This window comes from Rhinopithecus roxellana, chromosome 8 (assembly GCF_007565055.1).
Source record: "Rhinopithecus roxellana isolate Shanxi Qingling chromosome 8, ASM756505v1, whole genome shotgun sequence".
NCBI lineage: Eukaryota > Metazoa > Chordata > Mammalia > Primates > Cercopithecidae > Rhinopithecus > Rhinopithecus roxellana.
Genome location: NC_044556.1, coordinates 121015605 through 121034428, shown reverse-complemented (window position 1 = coordinate 121034428; position 18824 = coordinate 121015605). Strand labels below are relative to the sequence as shown.

The 18824-nt window shown below is 39.6% G+C and overlaps 1 protein-coding gene across 1 annotated transcript in view; it reads right to left on the bottom strand.

The window, feature by feature from the left end:
* The window catches only part of MROH9 (maestro heat like repeat family member 9), a 124116-nt gene that overhangs the window by 47726 nt on the left and 57566 nt on the right, over positions 1 to 18824 (bottom strand). The window contains exons 15-16 of the mRNA XM_030934948.1: positions 9636 to 9773; positions 7555 to 7728 (exon numbers count right to left, since the gene is read on the bottom strand). Of these exons, the coding sequence (XP_030790808.1) occupies positions 7555 to 7728; positions 9636 to 9773 (312 nt within the window). The remainder of the gene's footprint in view (positions 1 to 7554; positions 7729 to 9635; positions 9774 to 18824) is intronic.

The following is an 18824-nucleotide window of genomic DNA, read 5'->3' as shown; positions in this document are numbered from 1 at the left end:
GCAGTGGCCGGATCTCAGCTCACTGCAAGCTCCGCCTCCCGGGTTTACGCCATTCTCCTGCCTCAGCCTCCTCAGTAGCTGGGACTACAGGCGCCCGCCACCTCGCCTGGCTAGTTTTTTGTATTTTTTAGTAGAGACGGGGTTTCACAGTGTTAGCCAGGATGGTCCCGATCTCCTGACCTCGTGATCCGCCCATCTCGGCCTCCCAAAGTGCTGGAATTACAGGCTTGAGCCACCGCGCCCAGCCAGAAGAGGTTAATTTTTAAATTTCATTTATTTATATTTTATTAGAGACAGGGTCTCACTCTGTTGCCCAGGCCAGAGTGCAGGGGCAGGATCATAGCTCACTGCAGCTTTTAACTCCTGGGTTCCAACAACCCTCCGGCTGGTCTCAAAATCTTGGGCTCAAGCAATCCTCCCATGTCAGTCTTGGAAAGTGTTGGGATTACAGGCGTAAGCCACTGCACTTGGCCCAAATTTTAAAAATATAATATCACTTTCTGGTTTTCAGGAAATGTTTGTAATCTCATATTGATTTTTTTTTATGTGAGCATTCTGACTACTTTATCACATATATGACCTTGGCCAAATATTGCCTTCTCTTTGCCTTAGTTTCTTTACATGAAAATTGGATAATAGTAATACAGTTGCTTAGGGATTTATGTAAGATAGCTCATGTAAATCCTTTAGAATAGCCCCTGGTATATATTAAGTGTTCAATAAATTAAGCCACTTTTTTTTTTTTTTTTTTTTTTTTTTTTTTTTTTACTTTAAGTTCTGGGGTACAAATCCAGGAAGTTTAGGTATGTTACAAAGGTCTATGTGTGCCATGGTGGTTTGCTGCACCTATCACCCCATCATCTAGGTTTTAAGCCCCACATGCATTAGCTATTTCTCCTAATGTTCTCCCTCCCCTTGCTACCCACCCCCCAAGTGGCCCTAGTGTATGTTGTTCCCCTCCCTTGTCCATGTGTTTTCATTGTTCAACTCCCACTTACGAGTGAGAACCTGAGGTGTTTCATTTTCTGTTCCTGTGTTAGTTTGCTGAGAATGATGGCTTCCAGCTTCATCCATGTCCCTGCAAAAGACATAATCTTCATTCCTTTTTATGGCTGCATAGTAGTCCATGGTGTATATATATCACATTTTCTTTATCCAGTCTAACATTGATGGGCATTTGGGTTGGTTCCATGACTTTGCTACTGTAAGTAGTGCTGCAGTAAATATACGTGTGCATATGTCTTTAGAGCAGAATGATTTATAATCCTTTGGGTATATACCCAGAAATGAGATCGCTGGGTCAAATCGTATTTCTGGTTCTAGATTCTTGAGGAATCACCATAATGTATTCCACAATGGTTGAACTAATTACATTCCCACCAACAGTGTAAAAGCGTTCCTATTTCTCCACAGCCTCATCAGCATCTATTATTTTTTGACTTAATAATCACCATTCTGACTGGCGTGAGATGGTATCTCACTGTGGTTTTGATTTGCATTTCTCTAATGATCAGTGATGTTGAACTTTTTTTCATATGTTTTTTGGCCATGTAAATGTTTTCTTTTGATAAGTGTCTGTTCATATGTTTTGCCCACTTTTTGATGGGGTCTTTTTTTTTTTCTTGTAAATTTAAGTTTCTTGTAGATTCTGAATATTAGATCTTTGTCAGATGGGTAGATCGCAAACATTTTCTCCCATTCTGTAGGTTACCTATTTACTCTGATAATAGTCTGTTTTGCTGTGCAGAAGCTCTTTAGTTTAGTTAGATTCTATTTGTGAATTTTGCTTTTGTTGCAATTGCTTTTGGCGTTTTTATAATGAAGTCTTTGCCCATGCATATGTCCTGAATAGTATTGCCTATGTTTCCTTTGAGGGTTTTTATGGTTTGGGGTCCTACATTTAAGTCTTTAAGCCATGTTGAGTTAATTTTTGTATAATGTATAAGGAGGGGTCCAGTTTCAGTTTTCTGCATATGGCTAGCCAGTTTTCCCAGACCATTTATTAAATAGGGAATCTTTTCTCCATTGCTTGTTTTTGGCAGGATTGTTGAAGATCAGATGATTGTAGATGTACGGTGTTATTTCTGAGGTCTCTGTTCTGTTTCATTGGTCTATATGTCTGTTTTGGTACCAGTACCATGTTTTTTGGATACTGTAGCCTTGTAGTATAGTTTGAAGTCAGGTACCATGATGTCTTCAGCTTTGTTCTTTGTGCTTAGGATTGTCTTGGCTATATGGGCTCTTTTTTGGTTCCATATGAAATTTAAAGTAGGTTTTTCTAATTCCGTGAAGAATGTCAATGGTAGTTTGATGGGAATAGCACTGAACCTGTAAATTACTTTGGCCAATATGGCCATTTTAATAATATTGATTCTTTTTATCCATGAGAATGGAATGTTTTTCCATTTGTTTGTGTCCTCTCTGACTTCCTTGAGCAGTGGTTTGTAGTTCTCCTTGAAGATGTCCTTCACATCCCTTGTTAGCTGTATTCCTGGGTATTTCATTCTCTCTGTAGCAATTGTGAATGAGGATTCATTCATGATTTGGCTCTCTGCTTGTCTATTGTTGATGTATAGAAATGCTTGTGATTTTTGCAGATTGACTTTGTATCCTGAGATTTTGTGAAGTTGCTTATCAGCTTAAGGAGTTTTGGGGCTGAGGTGATGGGGTTTTCTAAATATAGAATCATGTCCATAAACAGAGATAATTTGACTTCCTCTCTTCCTATGTGAGTACCCTTTACTTGCTTCCCTTGCCTGATTGCCCTGACCAGAACTTCCAATACTGTGATGCATAGGAGTGGTGAGAGAGGGCATCCTTGTCTTGTGCTGGTTTTCAAAGGGAATGTTTCCAGCTTTTGCCCATTCAATATGATATTGGCTGTGTGTTTGTCATAAATAGCTCTTATTATTTTGAAATATGTTCCAATAATACCAGGTTTATTGAGAGTTTTAACATGAAGGAATGTTGAATTTTATCGAAGGCCTTTTCGGCATCTATTGAGATGATCATGTGGTTTTTGTCATTGGTTCTGTTTATGTGATGGATTACATTTGTTGATTTGTATATGTTGAACCAGGCTTGCATCCCAGGGATGAAACCGACCTGATCGGGGTGGATAAGCTTTTGAATGTGCTGCTGGATTTGTTTTGCCAGTATTTTATTGAGGATTTTCTCATCAATGTTCATCAGGGATATTGGCCTGAAGTTTTCTTTTTGTTGTGTCTCTGACAGGTTTTGGAATCAGAATGATGCTGGACTTATAAAATGAATTAGGGAGAAGTCCCTGCTTTTCAGTTGTTTGGAATAGTTTCAGAAGGAATAGGACCAGCTCCTCTTCACATGTCTAGTAGAATTCGACTGTGAAATGGTCTGGTCCTGGGCTTTTTTTTATTGGTAAGGCGGCTATTAATTACTGCCACAATTTCAGAACTTGTTATTCGCCTATTCAAGGATTCAGCTTCTTCCTGGCTTAGTCTTGGGAGGGTGTATGTGTCCAGGAATTTACCCATTTCTTCTAGATTTTACCGTTTATTTGTGTACGAATGTTTATAGTGTTCTCTGATGGTAGTTTGCAGTTCTGGGGGGTGAGTTGTGATTTCCCCCTTATCATTTTTTATTGTGACTATTCTTCATTCTATTTTTCTACGTTAGTCTAGCTAGTGGTCTATTTTGTTAATTTTTTCAACAAACCAGCTCTTGGATTCATTGACTTTTTGAAGGGTTTTTCGTGTCTTTAATTTCTTTAGTTCTGCTCTGATTTTAGTTATTTCTTGTTTTCTGCTAGCTTTTGAATTTGTTTGTTCCTGCTTCTCTAGCTCTTTTAATTGTGATGTTAGGGTGTCGATTTGAGATATTTCTAGCTTTTTTTTTTTTTTTTTTTTTTTTTTTTTGACAGAGTCTCACTCCGTCGCCCAGGCTGGAGTGCAGTGGTGCAATCTCCGCTCACTGCAACCTCCGCCTCCTGGGTTTAAGTAATTGTCTGCCTCAGCCTTCCAAGTAGCTAGGATTACATGCATGTACCACCATGGCAGGCTAATTTTTGTATTTTTAGTAGAGATGGGGTTTCACCATCTTGGCCATGCTGGTCTTGAACCCCTGACCTTGTGATCCACCCACCTCAGCCTTCCAAAGTGCTGGGATTACAGGCATCAGCCACTGCTCCTGGCCGATATTTCTAACTTTGTGACATGGACATCTAGTGCCATAAATTTCCCTCTCAACACTGCTTTAGCTGTGTCCCACAGATTCTCGTACATAGTCTCTTCTTATTGGTTTCAAAAGACTTCTTGATTTCTGTCTTAATTTTATTATTTACCCAGGAGTCATTCAGGAGCAGGTTGTTCAATTTCCATGTAATTGTGGGCTTTTGAGTGAGTTTCTTAATCCTGAGTTCTAATTTGATTGCACTGTGTTCTGAAAGATTGTTTGTTATGATTTCAGTTATTTTGCATTTGCTGAGGAGTGTTTTGCCTCCAATTATGTGGTCTATTTTAGAATCAGTGCCATGTGGCACTGAGAAGAATGTATATTCTGTTGATTTGGGTTGGAGAGTTCTGTATATGTCTATTGGGCCCACTTGATCCATAGCTGAGCTTAAGTACTGAATATCCTGTTAATTTTTTTGTCTCGTTGATCTGTCCCTTGTTTCTCAGAGGTTTTGCTCATTCCCTTTTATTCTTTTTTCTATAATATTGTCTGCATGCCTGATTTCACCAAGATAGTCTTCAAACTCTGATATCATTTCCTCTGCTTGGTCGATTCAGTCATTGATACTTGTGTATGCTTCACAAAGTTCTTGTGCTATGTTTTTCAGCTCCATCAGGTCATTTATTTTCCTCTCTAAACTGGTTATTCTAGTTAGCAGCTCCTCTAACCTTTTATCAAGGTTCTTAGCTTCTTTGCATTGGGTTAGAACATGCTCCTTTAGCTCAGAGGAGTTTGTTATTACCCACCTTCTGAAGCCTACTTCTGTCAATTCGTCCATCTCATCCTCCATCCAGTTCTACGTCCTTGCTGGAGGAGGTGCTGTGACCGTGTGAAGGAGAAGAGGCACTCTGGCCTTTTGGGCCTGCGCGTTGTTTTGTTGATTTTTCTCTCATCTTCATGAGTTTGTCTAGTATTGATCTTTGAGGCTGCTGACCTTTGAATCGGGTTTTTGTGGAGACTCTTTTTTTGTTGGTGGTGTTGCTTTCTGTTTCTTTGTTTCTCTTGCAATGGTCAGGTACCTCTTCTGTAGAGTTGCCACAGTTTTCTAGGGGTTCATTTTAGGCCTTATTCATCTGATTTGCTCCCATGTCTGGAGATGCCACTCAAGGAATCTGGAGAACAGCAAAGATGGGTGCTTGCTCTTTCGTCTGGGATCTTGAGGGGCACCAACCTGATGCCTGTAGGATCACTCCTGTATAGGGTTTCTGATGACCCCTTTTGGAGGGTTTCACCCGACTGGGTTTTATGGGGAGCAGGATCCACTTACCGAAGCACTTTGGCTGTCCCTTGGTGGAGGGGATGTGCTTTGCTGGGGGGAAAGCTCACTTGTCTGGGCTGCCCTGCTTCCTCCAAACTAGGAGGAGGAAAGACTGTGTCTGCTAGTGTGCAGAGACTGTGACCACCCCTTCCCCCTGGGGTTCAGGTCTAGGAACATCAGAGTTCTGTCCCTGAGCCCCTGGCTGGAGTAGTCAGACTATCTGCCAGAAGACCCCAGTGAGGAGGGATGGGTCCAGGTCAGGCCTGAAGAGGCACTCGTTAGCAGTCTGCCACAGCTGGTGTGTTGGGCTGTGGAGGATACCTCTTGGGATCAAGCCATCCAGCCTCACTGACTCCAGCAGGGAAAAATCATAGCCTGGAGCTATAGAGAGGGCTGCTGCCCTTCCCCTGCCCTGGGGGCTTTGTGTCTTAGGTGGCTATCAGTCTGAGTGCTGGCTGTCACCCCTCCCCCAAGGAGTTTAAAGGGCTTAGACAGCGGGCAGCCACAGCTGTTGTGCTAGTCACACCCCCCACCCGCACCCCCCACAGCCCCAGCCTCCGACCCCAACCCGCCCCTGCCCCCGCCCCAGGAGCTCAGCAGTCTTAAACAGATTCTAGCTTAGTGGCTGTTGAGAATCTGTGCAGCTCGGTGTTTGGGACCCTAGACCCTAGTGGCATGGGCTCACGAGTGGGATCTTCATGGAAAAAACACGTTTTCCCAGGCTGGGTAGCATGCTCACTCACTGTCTCCCTTGGCTGGGTGTGGGGGCTTCCCTGGTCTGTGTGGCTCTCAGGGAGGCCACAACACTATACTGTTCTGCCTTCCTCTCCATGGGTCACGCCCGCTGCCTACTCAGTTGTGATGACAAACCTGGATACCTCAGTTGCCGGTGCAGGATTTGCATGCTGTTAGGGTTCTTTTTGATGGGAGCCTCCCAAGGCTGCTGCTTCTAGTTGACCATCTTGGCCCCGCCCCTTCAAGTCCCTATTATTATTACTATTCTAAAGTGTTTATGTGTTTATAAAATTCGTTTTTGCCACTACATTTGTTTTTTCCATAATTTAATAATACTGTGCTCTTCTTCATTGAAATGTAAGTGATTAAAAACCTAGAAGTTTTGGTAAGATAATTTGTTGTGAAATAATTCTCTGGTTTACAATTTATCATGGAGTTTTTTAATAATACATAGATTCCCCATGGCATACCAAAGTTTTCATTCAACTTTTCTGAAACATGTTTACCATGTAAAATGAGAATTTTCAGAAGGAAGAACTTTCTGATAAAATACTTTAAAATTCAAGTTTTATATGATAATAAACATTTATTTGGGGCATGGCAAATAACAAATCTGATTCTTATAATAAGCCTAATACTGTTTATGTTACCATTGCTGTTTCATCGGTGGGGAGAAAGCGATACACCAAAAGACTGAAGAAATCACTCACTCGGTGTTTGATAGCCAGTAAGAGGCAGAAGAGGGATTTGAACCTAAGCAGTCCCGATATAGGGTTAACCAGTACATAGCCACAAAGCTACAATTTCATCCAAGGATAGAGGCCATTCCTTGATGATTATTCTTTTTTCCCCCAGGTTCTCACAGTGTACTTAAAAAAAAAAAAAAAAAAGCCCGGGCATGGTGGCTCACACCTGTAATCCCAGCACTTTGAGAGGCCGAGGTGGGCAGATCACAAGCTCAGGAGATCGAGACCATCCTGGCTAACATAGTGAAACCCCGTCTCTACTAAAAAATACAAAAAATTAGCTAGGTGTGGTGGCAGGCACCTGTAGTCCCAGCTACTCGGGAGGCTGAGGCACGAGAATGGCATGAACCCAGGAGGCGGAGCTTGCAGTGAGCTGAGATGGCGCCACTGCACTCCAGCCTGAGTGACAGAGTGAGACTCCGTCAAAAAAAAAAAAAGAAGATCAGTACTTACCTAACTAATATTGTTATCTCTGGAAAAGAAATAGTGACTTCTTACAAAATGACTATTTTCTATTGACTTATTCTGTGCCCTAACATCATTGCTTCAACTTGAGTTTCAGCTGAACCACAAAACCTAATGATCTCACATATCTGTGTCACTCACATGATCCATCAGAGGACAGTAGCTGGAACCAATTCTGGTACCCAAAGAATAGGTCACTTTGTCCAGTTTGTTTAAAAGCCTTCTAAGGGTGAGCAAGGCCCGAAGTACAACAGTATCATCTTTGGAAAGGAAGGCATCCAGGATGGCTATTAATATACTGCTGACATTTTCTATCTACATATAAAAGGAAAAAATGGTGGGATTTAGGAACTAGCAGACTTGAGCTGACATTCAGTTTGGATACCTCGAGTCTGGGTGGCACATCATGGTGTGCAGAAGCCGACTCACGAAAGCCTCTTGTCAAATTTCAAAAATGTTGACTTTTTGCAAAAAAAAATTACTGAAAATTAAATTATGTAAATTTAACATTAAATAGAAACTGATAATAAACACTAAAAAATTGTCACTCCCTAATTCTTTTGCTACATTTTACCATTATCTATGCTCTTCAGATTATTCATGGGCATTGCATCTGATTGGCAGGAATATTAAATAATGATGTGCTATTGTGCATCTTTTGCCAGTTCCATGTTTAGTCATGTCCCTTTGAAAGTTTCAAATTAGCCACCATAGGGATCTTTACACCAGGGAATTGGCCTTATTTTCAGAGAGCTGGCTGTCAAACATTTACTAACACACTACTGGCAGAATGACCTCTAAATTAGATGATAGTGACCCATTTGGACCCGAGAGGTACTGAGACACTCAGGCAAGTCATGGGAGTCAATGTAGATCAGAACCAAACAGAATAGAAGGCAAGGAGGAACATGAAAAGGAGACACCAGAGAGAAAGAAAGGCAAGAAGAAAAAGACTAAAGGAATGAATGAATATTATTTTGTCAAAATAATAGCTTTAAGGAGAAAAAATAGAGCTAAGGACTATGTTAATGCCAGAGGCCATTTTTGTCTTTATAAACAATATATGCAATCTCAACCCAGATCACTTTCCACTACTTTTCTTTCACTCTTCCAGGAAGCCTTGACAGAATTTTCCTTTCAGTTGTTAATAACATTAGGAAGAGCTCTGGGTAAAGCAATAAATAATTTGCTGCTTACTAAGAGAATGTACACTACTGGTAAATCCATCAACTTGTATTACTTATTTAAAGTAAACAGACCATGGCTTATGTCAGTATAAATGCACAACGGGTGTCCACTGATAGGCTTAAGTTTTCAGAGGCTGTGCCCAATAAATGAACAAGGATTTATTATTGGATGTATTATAAAAGTAATGATTTATAGAACATTTGCACTCTCAGCATTCTGCAAGATACTTTGGAGTGTAGAATTACAGAACATGGAACATGCTTAAATTCAGTCGACCAGGAAGGCAAGAATTATTCATGTGAGTCAGTGGGAAACAATATAAGTCTGTTGTTCTCAGCTTTAACTTGAATAACAGTTACCTGGAGGACCTTTAAAACACAGATTGGTGGGCCTACCCCAGAATTTCTGATTCCATAGGACTGGGGTGGGGCCTCACAATTTGCATTTCTAGCAAGTCTCCAGTTGATGCTGATAACTGCTGGTTCAAGAACTGTGCTTTGATGGCCACTGGTATAAAATATGAGTGCTGATAATTGATATGGTTCTGAGAGTGATGAGGCTGCTAGAGATAAGAATTTTCAGTGCAGTTTGACTTGGGCCGATCATTGAAAAAGGAGAAAAATGTAAATATTTATAGGTAAAGTAAGGAAATTATGAGTAGAAGGAAAAGCTTGAGCAAGTGCTCTGAGATAGGAATTAATGTGTACACGTGTGTATGTTGGAGGAGAAGTTATGTGTGTATGGTTTAGACTGTAAGACAAGTCTAGCGCAATGAGGATAAATACATTCTGAGTGCAATGAATGATTTTCTGTAACAACAATAAAAAAGTAAGGCAATAAAGCCACTAAATGGACTTAACACATCCTTTCTATTCAACTCAGTTTCCTTGTTAATAAAACAGCAGGCTTTGATATGTATTAGTTATATAGAGACTGAAAAATATCACTGCTTTATCAGTGAAGATGTTAAGTGACTTCAAAATCTCATATTATGGTTTTGATGATGCTGGCAGACACAAATCACATACACATACCTTATTGATAACTGGTGACATGTGGGCAATTCTCTGAAGGATCAGTTTGCTAACTATAGGATTGGAATCATTGATCCAGTTTGTGAAGAGGGCCAAAAATTCTTCTGGGAAAGGGTCCTTGAAGAAGTTATTCAGAAGCTGAAAGAAAATAGTTAATAAGTTTATAGGGAAAGTAGAGGCCAAATTGCATGATTTCTGTCATAAAAATCAAGATATTCTAGGTAAAACTAGAATGCAAATCTCACTAAAACATCAAATACATATATTTCAGTGCTCACAGCCGTGGGGAGAGACAGAAACCAGGATAGAAAAATAGGTGCGTGTGTGTGTGTGTGTGTGTGTGTGTGTGTGTGTGTGTGTATTTTACATTTTCCTCCATTGTTGGAAACTCAGTGACCCAATTTAAATTTCCCCATCATACTGATTGTAGTCAGGTGGTGAGTTTCTTGACAGTGTATGTCTACATATGCTAAGAGGTGATAACCTACTGTAGGCCAGGCACTGCACTAATAAATAGAGATACAATGGTGAGCAAAATGGTAGCAACCTGTGACCCTGTGGAGCTTCCAGGCAAGCTAGAAAGACTGATACTATACTAGGTACTATTCTAATGAGACAGAATTTCTAATTGTAGTCAGTACTAGGAAATAAAGCTACCAGATGTCACAATACATCTGCATCTACAGCAGCAGTCCCCAAACTTTTTGGCACCAGGGACCAGTTTTTTAAAGACTTTTTTTTTCCAGGAATGGCTGGGGAGGTGGGGTGTGAAACTCTTCTACCTCAGATCATCAGGCATTAGTTTAGATTCTCATAAAGAGCCTACAACCTAGATCCCTTGCATGCATAGTTCACAGTAAGGTTTGTGCTCCTATGAAAATCTAATGCCGCCGCTGATCTGACAGGAGGCAGAGCTCAAGTGGTAATGCTTGCATGCTGCTCACTTCCTGCTGTGCAACCCAATTCCAAACAGGCTATCGACCAGTACCAATACGTGGCCCAGGGAGCTGGGGACCCCTGATCTATGGGACTGTTTAATTTACATTGTGTTGTTTAATTTGCATTGTGTAATGTAGATTCAAGTTAGAATGAAGAGTGATATTTAGATTTAGATTTGTGAGTTGGCATTAGCTAGAAAAAGTGTTTAGAGAGGTTACCTTCAAGGATGATGAACCATGTGCAAAGGCCCTGAGGGAGATGAAGCAGGGCATGTTTGAGCACCTGAAAGATGAGTGAGAGGAGGGGACAGGTAACAGAAAACTGGACAGCAGTAAGGCTTGAGGGCAAGTATGGAAGGTGGGACAGAATCTGCAGGCCAGTTTGAGGAAGTTTAGTTTTTAAGAGCTAATACTCAAAGTGAAGACATGAGTATCATGAGCCTTTATACATTTAATAACTGACAAATATGCTGATTAAAACCTCTCAAAAACACAATGACAGTTTTGGCCGGGTGCGGTGGCTCATGCCTGTAAACCCAGCACTTTGGGAGGCCGAGGTGGGCAGATTACCAGGTCAGAAGATCGAGACCATCCCGGCTAACACGGTGAAACCCCGTCTCTACTAAAAAAAAAAACCAAAAAATTAGCCGGGCGTGGTGGCGGGTGCCTGTAGTCCCAGCTACTTGGGAGGCTGAGGCAGGAGAATGGCATGAACCCGGGAGGCAGAGCTTGCAGTGAGCTGAGGTCAAACCACTGCACTCCAGCCTGGGTGACAGAGCAAGACTCCGTCTCAAACAAAAACAAAAACAAAAACACTTTTATAAAATCATGTTTTCCTTGGAAGAATTTAAAATATCCTTAGATCAGGTACATAGAAAGATAGGGAGTGGCAGAGCAAGAGAGCAAGAGACGGACAGTGAATGAGAGAGAAAGACAGATCACATCTTCTTTTCAAGCTTTCAAAGAACCTTCACAAAAATTAGATACCATGTCCAAAAGTATTATTAACATCTCTAAAGCAAAAAAGTTAAAAAGCACTTCAAAAATTTGTGATACAATCAAAGAAGAAACCAAAAAGAAAGTTTAAATAAAATAAAAAGAAAGCCTATAAAGCACTTGTAAATTTAAGAGAAATCTCTCCTAATTCGTGGATCAAAATCTTAAACCACAGAGGAACTCATACACTCAATAAGGATGACAAGAAAATAAAAAACAATAAAAATTATATATAACATATATTTATACTATAGTTGGAAGTAAATGCATAATTTGACTTTAAATATTTTACTTAAGAAGAAATGTTAACATAAATTATTTATATCCTGAAATTAAGAGAAACAATATCACAAAATAGAAAACAGTACTAAAGAAAGTTGGTGTAAGAAAAATCATAAAGGCAGAAATCATTGTATTAGGAAACAAAAAAACAATAGAATAAGCCTATTGCCTTTTGTACAGGAAAAAAAATCCTATTAAGACAAACAGATTTTTCATCAATGTAGTACAAAAAAGAACAAATAAAATGAGCAGTGAGAAAAAAAGTGTGGAGTAGATCAAAAATTTTAAAAGACTAACTGCATTAGTAGTTCTTAGGCAAGGATGAGCGCAGGATCTTCTGCGGGCAGCTTTTATATATTACACATGTCTGGGCTTCATCCTAGTAGGTTTTCCAATGGCAGACCCTGGCTTATATACTTAAAAAATATTTCTTGGTGATTTTAATCTGCCCATCTAGTAGAGACCCAGTGATTATGGCAGTAATTTGAAATTCTGAGTGAAATAAATTATTTTCTGGAAAAATATAAATATAAATCTCCAAACATAAGTCAAGGAAAACTAGAACATTGAAATAGATGAAAAATAATGGAAGACTGGTAATAATCAATGTGTTATTTCCAAACAGGATCAAGGGTAATTCTTTTTGAGTGATAACCACACATAAAAATGTAAAGTCATATTTTCCCTTTGGGATTCCAGTAAGTAATCTATAGCATGGTAATTTGGTGTTATGTGAATATTCCATTCTCCAACAATGCAAAGCTATACAGATAATGAAGAATGAGGCAAATATGACATCACGAAAGAAAACTTACAAAGCTCCAGTAGTTGACAACAAAAAATGGAGATCTACAAACTGCCTGACAAAGAGGTCAAAATAATCATCTTAAAGAAGCTCAATGAGATGCAAGAAAACACTGATAGACAACTAAATAAAATTAGAAAAGCAATGCATGAACAGAAAGATACACTTAATTAAAAAAGAAACCATAAAAAATAACAAAACAGAAATCCTGGAGCTGAAGACTGTAATAATAGGCTGAAGAATTCAATTGAGACCTTTGATAGCAGACTTGATTACACACAAGAAAGAATTAGCAAACTTGAAGACAAGTCATTTGAAATTAGCCAAAATAATAATAATAATAATAAAAGAATGAAAGAGAGTAAAGACAGGGATGTAAGGGACACTATTAAATATATGAATGCTTAAATTATGGGAGTTCCAGAAATTGGGGGAGGAGAGAGAAGAAAGAAAGAGGTGGGGGGAGGGAGGAAGGAGCAGAGAGACAGAGAGAAAACATTTAAAGAAATTCTGGCTGAAAACTGAATCTTGTGAGGGTTATAGACATCCAGATTCATAAAGCTCAAGACTCCAAGTAAGATCAACTCAAAGAAGAATTATCTGAGACACATTATAATCTAATTATTAAAAGTAAAAAAAAAAAAAACACAAAGAATCTTGAAAGCAGCAAAGGCAAAGAGACTTCTCACATACAAAGAAACTAGCATAAGGCTATCAGCAGATAACAGAAACCTCACAACTGAGGGAGCAGGGTATATTCAAAGTGCTGAAAGAAAAAAACCTGATAACTAAGAATACTATACCTGACAAATCTGTCCTTCAGAATTAAGTAGAGATAAAGACATCCCCAGACAAACAAAAACTGAGGGAGTTTACAACCATGAGACCTAACTTACAAGAAATGCTAAAGAGAGTTCTTCAATTTGAAATAAAAGGACACTGAGTAACAACATTAAAATATGTGAATGTATAAAACTCACTTTGAAAGATAAATATATAGTCAAAATTGGAATATTTTAATATGGGATGGTGGTGTATAAATCACATTTAACTCTAATGTAAAAGTTAAAAGACAAATGTATTAAAATATAGCTTCAATAATTTGTTAATGAATATTAAGTCCTGGACAGACATTCAGATAAGAAACACAAGTCATCCAAATCAGAAAGGAAGAAGTAAAATGTTCTGTCTTTGCGGATGACATGATCTTGTATATATAGAAAGCCCTAATGACTCCATAAAATGCCTCTTGGACGCAATAAATTCAGTAAAGCTGCAGAATTTAAAATCAACATACAAAAGTCAGTTGCATTTCTATACACTAACAGTAAACTATATGAAAAAGATTAAGAAAACAATTCTATTTACAATAGCTATAAAAATTAGAATATTTAGGAATATACTTAACCAAGGACATTAAAGACTTGTACACTGAAAACTGTAAAATGCTGATGAAGGAAATTGAAGACACACATAAATGGAAAGATATCCAGTGTTCATATATTGAAAGAATTAAAAGTGTTAAAATGTCTATACTAGCCAGGCGTGATGGCTCATGCCTGTAATCCCAGCACTTTGGGAAGCCAAGTTGGGTGGATCACTTGAGCTCAGGAGTTTGAGATCAACCTAGGCAACATGGTGAAACCCAAAACTCATCTCTACTAAAAATACAAAAATTAGCCAAGCATGGTGACACGCACCTGTAGTCCCAGCTACTCTGAGGCTAAGGTGGAAGGATTGCTTGAGCCTGGAGGACACAGGTTGCAGTAAGTCAAGATCGTGTGACTGCACTCCAGCCTGGGAAAGAGTGAGACCTGTCTCAAAAAAATAAAAATGTCTATACCACCCAAAGTTATTTACACATTCAATGTAATCTTTGTCAAAAGTCCAATGGCTTGTTTTACAGAAGTAGAAAAAAAAAAATAAGGTTTGTATGGGACCAATAGACACCCCAAATAGTCAAAACAGTCTTGGAAAACCAAAGTTGGAATACTACACTTCCTGATTTCAAAATATATTACAAAGCTATAGCAGTCAAAACAGTATGGTCCTGGTATGAAAACAGACATATTGACCAATGAAATAGAACAGAGTGCTCAGAAATAAACCCACCTGGTGACTAGGAGAGATCATGGCAGATGGGAAGCAGGATTAGATTGCAGCTCCAGACAGAGAAGCATGCAGAGGCTGCATTGTGTATTTTAGCTCCAGATTGATTGCAAGGACAAACCAGCAATCCTGAGAGGACCCACAGACCCTCTGAAGGAAGTGGATGCTCCTGCAGGACCCGGAAGAAAGCCCAAATACTGTGAGTGCCCCAACTGTGGAAGTAAGAAAGGGAGACAGTCCTCTCCTGAACACACAACCTGACTGGAGAAGCTGAAGGTCTGTTTGCTGGAGAAGTTTCTGACTTTACCTGGAGCTGAGTCAAGTCAGAGAGCTGAACCAAGTGAAATATAGGCATAGGCAAAGTAGCAGAAAGGCCCTGGGAGTTCACTGGGTCCCCAAGCAGCCCATTCCTGCCTGGCACCACAGGGATCCATCAGGAAGAGATCCATCAGAAGGAGGATCCATCTGATCTGGCCAGAGGAGCAGGGGGTAAAACTATGCAGGGAGAAGGAATTCTCGAGCTGAACTTTGTAACAATTTGAATAGAGCAAGAAGCCTCCTGGCCAGAACTCAGGAGATGGCATGAATCTGACTTGCAGACTTAGACTTCACAGGCAGGGGAGGAACTAAAGCCTTTTTCTTTTGCAGCTGCGAGGTGAAAAGCCTTGGGCAAGTTTTCAAGCCTGCCTTGCCCTCTGCCTGGAAACAGACTCAGGGCTGTTGCAGGGGGCATGATGGGAGTGAGACCGCCCCTTTGGTTTGTGTGGAAGCTGGGTGAAGCCTGTGACTGCCACTTTCCCCCACTTCCCTGACAACCTGCATGATTCATCAGAGGCAGCCATAATCCTCCTAGGTATGCAACTCCAGTGACTAGGGACTCTCACTCCCATCCCCCACAGCAACCACGGCAAGACCCCCACAAGGGGAGTCTGAGCTCAGACACACTTAGCCCCACCCCCACCTGATGATCCTTCCCTACCCACCCTGATAGCAGAAGACAAATGGCATATAATCTTGGGAGTTCTAGGACTCCACCCACCACCTGTCCCCCTCCACACTACTACAGCTGATGCTTTCTGGAAAGCACCATCTCCTGCCAGGAGGCCAACCACCACGAAAACAGAGCATTAAACCACCAAAACTAAGGATCCTCACAGAGTCCATTGCACCCTCCACCACCTCCACTGGAATAGGCACTGTTATCCACTTCTGAGAGACCCATAAATGGTTCACATTACAGGACTCTGTGTAGACAACCTCCAGTACCAGCCCAGAGGCAGGTAGACTCATGGGGTGGCTAGACCCAGAAAAGAGACAACAATCACTGCAGTTTGACTCATAGGAAGCCACATATACAGGAAAAGGGGAAGAGTACTACATCAAGGGAACACCCTCTTGGACAAAAAAATTTGAATAACAACCTTCAGCCCTAGACCTTCCCTCTGACAGAGCCTACCCAAATGAGAAGGAACCAGAAAACCAAACCTGGAAATATCACAAAACAAGGTTCATCGACACCCCTCAAAAATAATACTAGTTCACCAGCAATGATTCCAAACCAAGAAGAAATCCCTGATTTTCCTGAAAAAGAATTCAGGAGGTTGGTTATTAAGCTAATCAGGGAGGGACCAGAGAAAGGCAAAGCCCAGTGTAAGGAAATCCAAAAAGTGATACAAGAAGTGAAGGGAAAAATATTCAAGGAAATACATAGCTTAAAGAAAAAACAATAAAAAATTCAGGAAATTTTCAGAGACACTTTTAGAAATGCAAAACACTCCGGCAAGTCTCAGCAACAGAACTGAACAAGTAGAAGAAAACAGTTCAGAGCTCAAAGACAAGGTCTTCGAAGTAACCCAATCCAACAAAGACAAAAAGAGTAAGAAAATACAAACAAAGCCTCCAAGAAGTATGGGATTATGTTAAACAACTAAACCTAAAAATAATTGGTGTTCCTGAGAAAGAAGACAATTCTAAAAGCTCAGAAAATACATTTGGGGGAATAATTGAGGAAAACTTCTCCAGCCTTGCTAGAGATCTAGACATGCAGATACAAGAAGCTCAAAGAATACCTGGGAAATTCATCAACAAAAGATCTTCACCTAAGCACATTGTTATCAGGTTACCCAAAGTTAAGAGGAAGGAAAGAATCTTAAGAGCTGTTAGACAGAAGCACCAGGTACCCTAACAAGAAAAACCTATCAGATTAACAGCAGACTTCTCAGCATAAACCCTATAAGCTAGAAGGGATTGCAGCCCTATCTTCAGCCTCCTCAAATAAAATTATCTGCCAAGAATTTTGTAGTCAGTGAAACTAAGCATCATATATGAAGGAAAGATGTAGTTGTTTTCAGACAAACAAATTCTGAGAGAATTTGCCATTACCAAGCCACCACTACAAGAACTGCTAAAAGGGGCTCTAACCCTTAAAACAAATCATGAAAACAGAACCTCTCTAAAGCATAAATGACACAGGACCTATACAACAAAAATACAAGGTAAAAAGCAAAAACAAAAAAAAACAAGTACACCGGCAAAAAAGAGCATGACGAATGCAACAGTACCTCACATTTCAGCACTAACATTGAATATAAATGGCCTAAACACTCCACTTAAAAGATACAGAACTGTGGAATGGATAAGAACTCACCAACCAACTATCTGCTGCCTTCAAGAGACTAACCTAACGCATGAGGACTCACATAAACTTAAAGTAAAGGCATGGAAGAAGGGATTTCATGCAAATGAACACTGCAAGTAAGCAGGAGTAGCTATTCTTATATCAGACAAAATAAACTTTAAAGCACCAGTAGTTAAAAGAGACAAAGAGCGACATTATATGATGGCAAAAGGCCTTGTCCAACAGGAAAATATCACAATCCTAAACATATTTGCACCTAATACTAGAGCCCCCAAATTTATAAAATAATTACTAATAGACCTAAAAAATGAGATAGACAGCAACACAATAATAGTGGGGGAGTTCATACTCCACTGGCAGCACAAAACAGGTCAAGACAAAGTCAACAAAGAAACAATGGATTTAAACTATACCTTGGAGCAAATGGATTTAACAGATATATACAGAGCATTTCATCCAACAACCACAGAATACACATTCTATTCAACAGCACATGGAACTTTTTCCAAGATAGAATATATGATAGGCCAAAAAATGAGCCTCAGTAAATTTAAGAAAATTGAAATGATATCAAGCACTCTCCCAGACCACAGTGAAATGAAACTGGAAATCAACTCCAAAAGAAACCTTCAAAACCACGCAAATACTTGGAAATTAAATCCTACTCCTGAATGAACATCGGGTCAAAAATGAAATCAAGATGGAAATTTAAAAAAAGTTTGAACTGAATTACAATAATGACACAACCTATCAAAACTTCTGGATATAAGACAGTGCTAAGAGAAAAGTTCATAGCCCTAAATGCCTACATAAAAAAGTCTGAAAGAGCACAAATAGACAACCTAAGGTCACACCTCAAGAAACTAGAAAAACAAGAACAAGCCAAACCCAAACCAAGCCAAAGAAAGAAAATAACCAAGATCACAGCAGAACTGAATGATATTGAAACAAACAAACAAACAAAAATACAAAAGGTAAATGAAACAAAAAACTGGTTCTTTGTAAAGATAAACAAAATTGATAGATGATTAGAAAGATTAACCAAGAAAAGAAGACAGGAAATCCAAATAACCTCACTAAGAAATGAAACAGGAGATATTACAACAGACACCACTGAAATACAAAAGATCCTTCAAGGCTACTATGAACACCTTGATGCACATAAACTAGAAAATCTAGAAAAGATGGATGAATTCCTGGAAAAATGCAAACCCCCTAGCTTAAATCGGAAAGAATTTGATACCCTGAACAGACCAATAATAAGCAGAAGGATTGAAACAATAATTAAAAAATTATCAACAAAAAAAAGTACAGGACCAGATGGATTCACAGCAGAATTCTACCAAACATTCAAAAAAGAATTGGTACCAATCCTTTTGACAGTATTCCACAAGATTGAGAAAGAAGGAACCCTCCCTAAT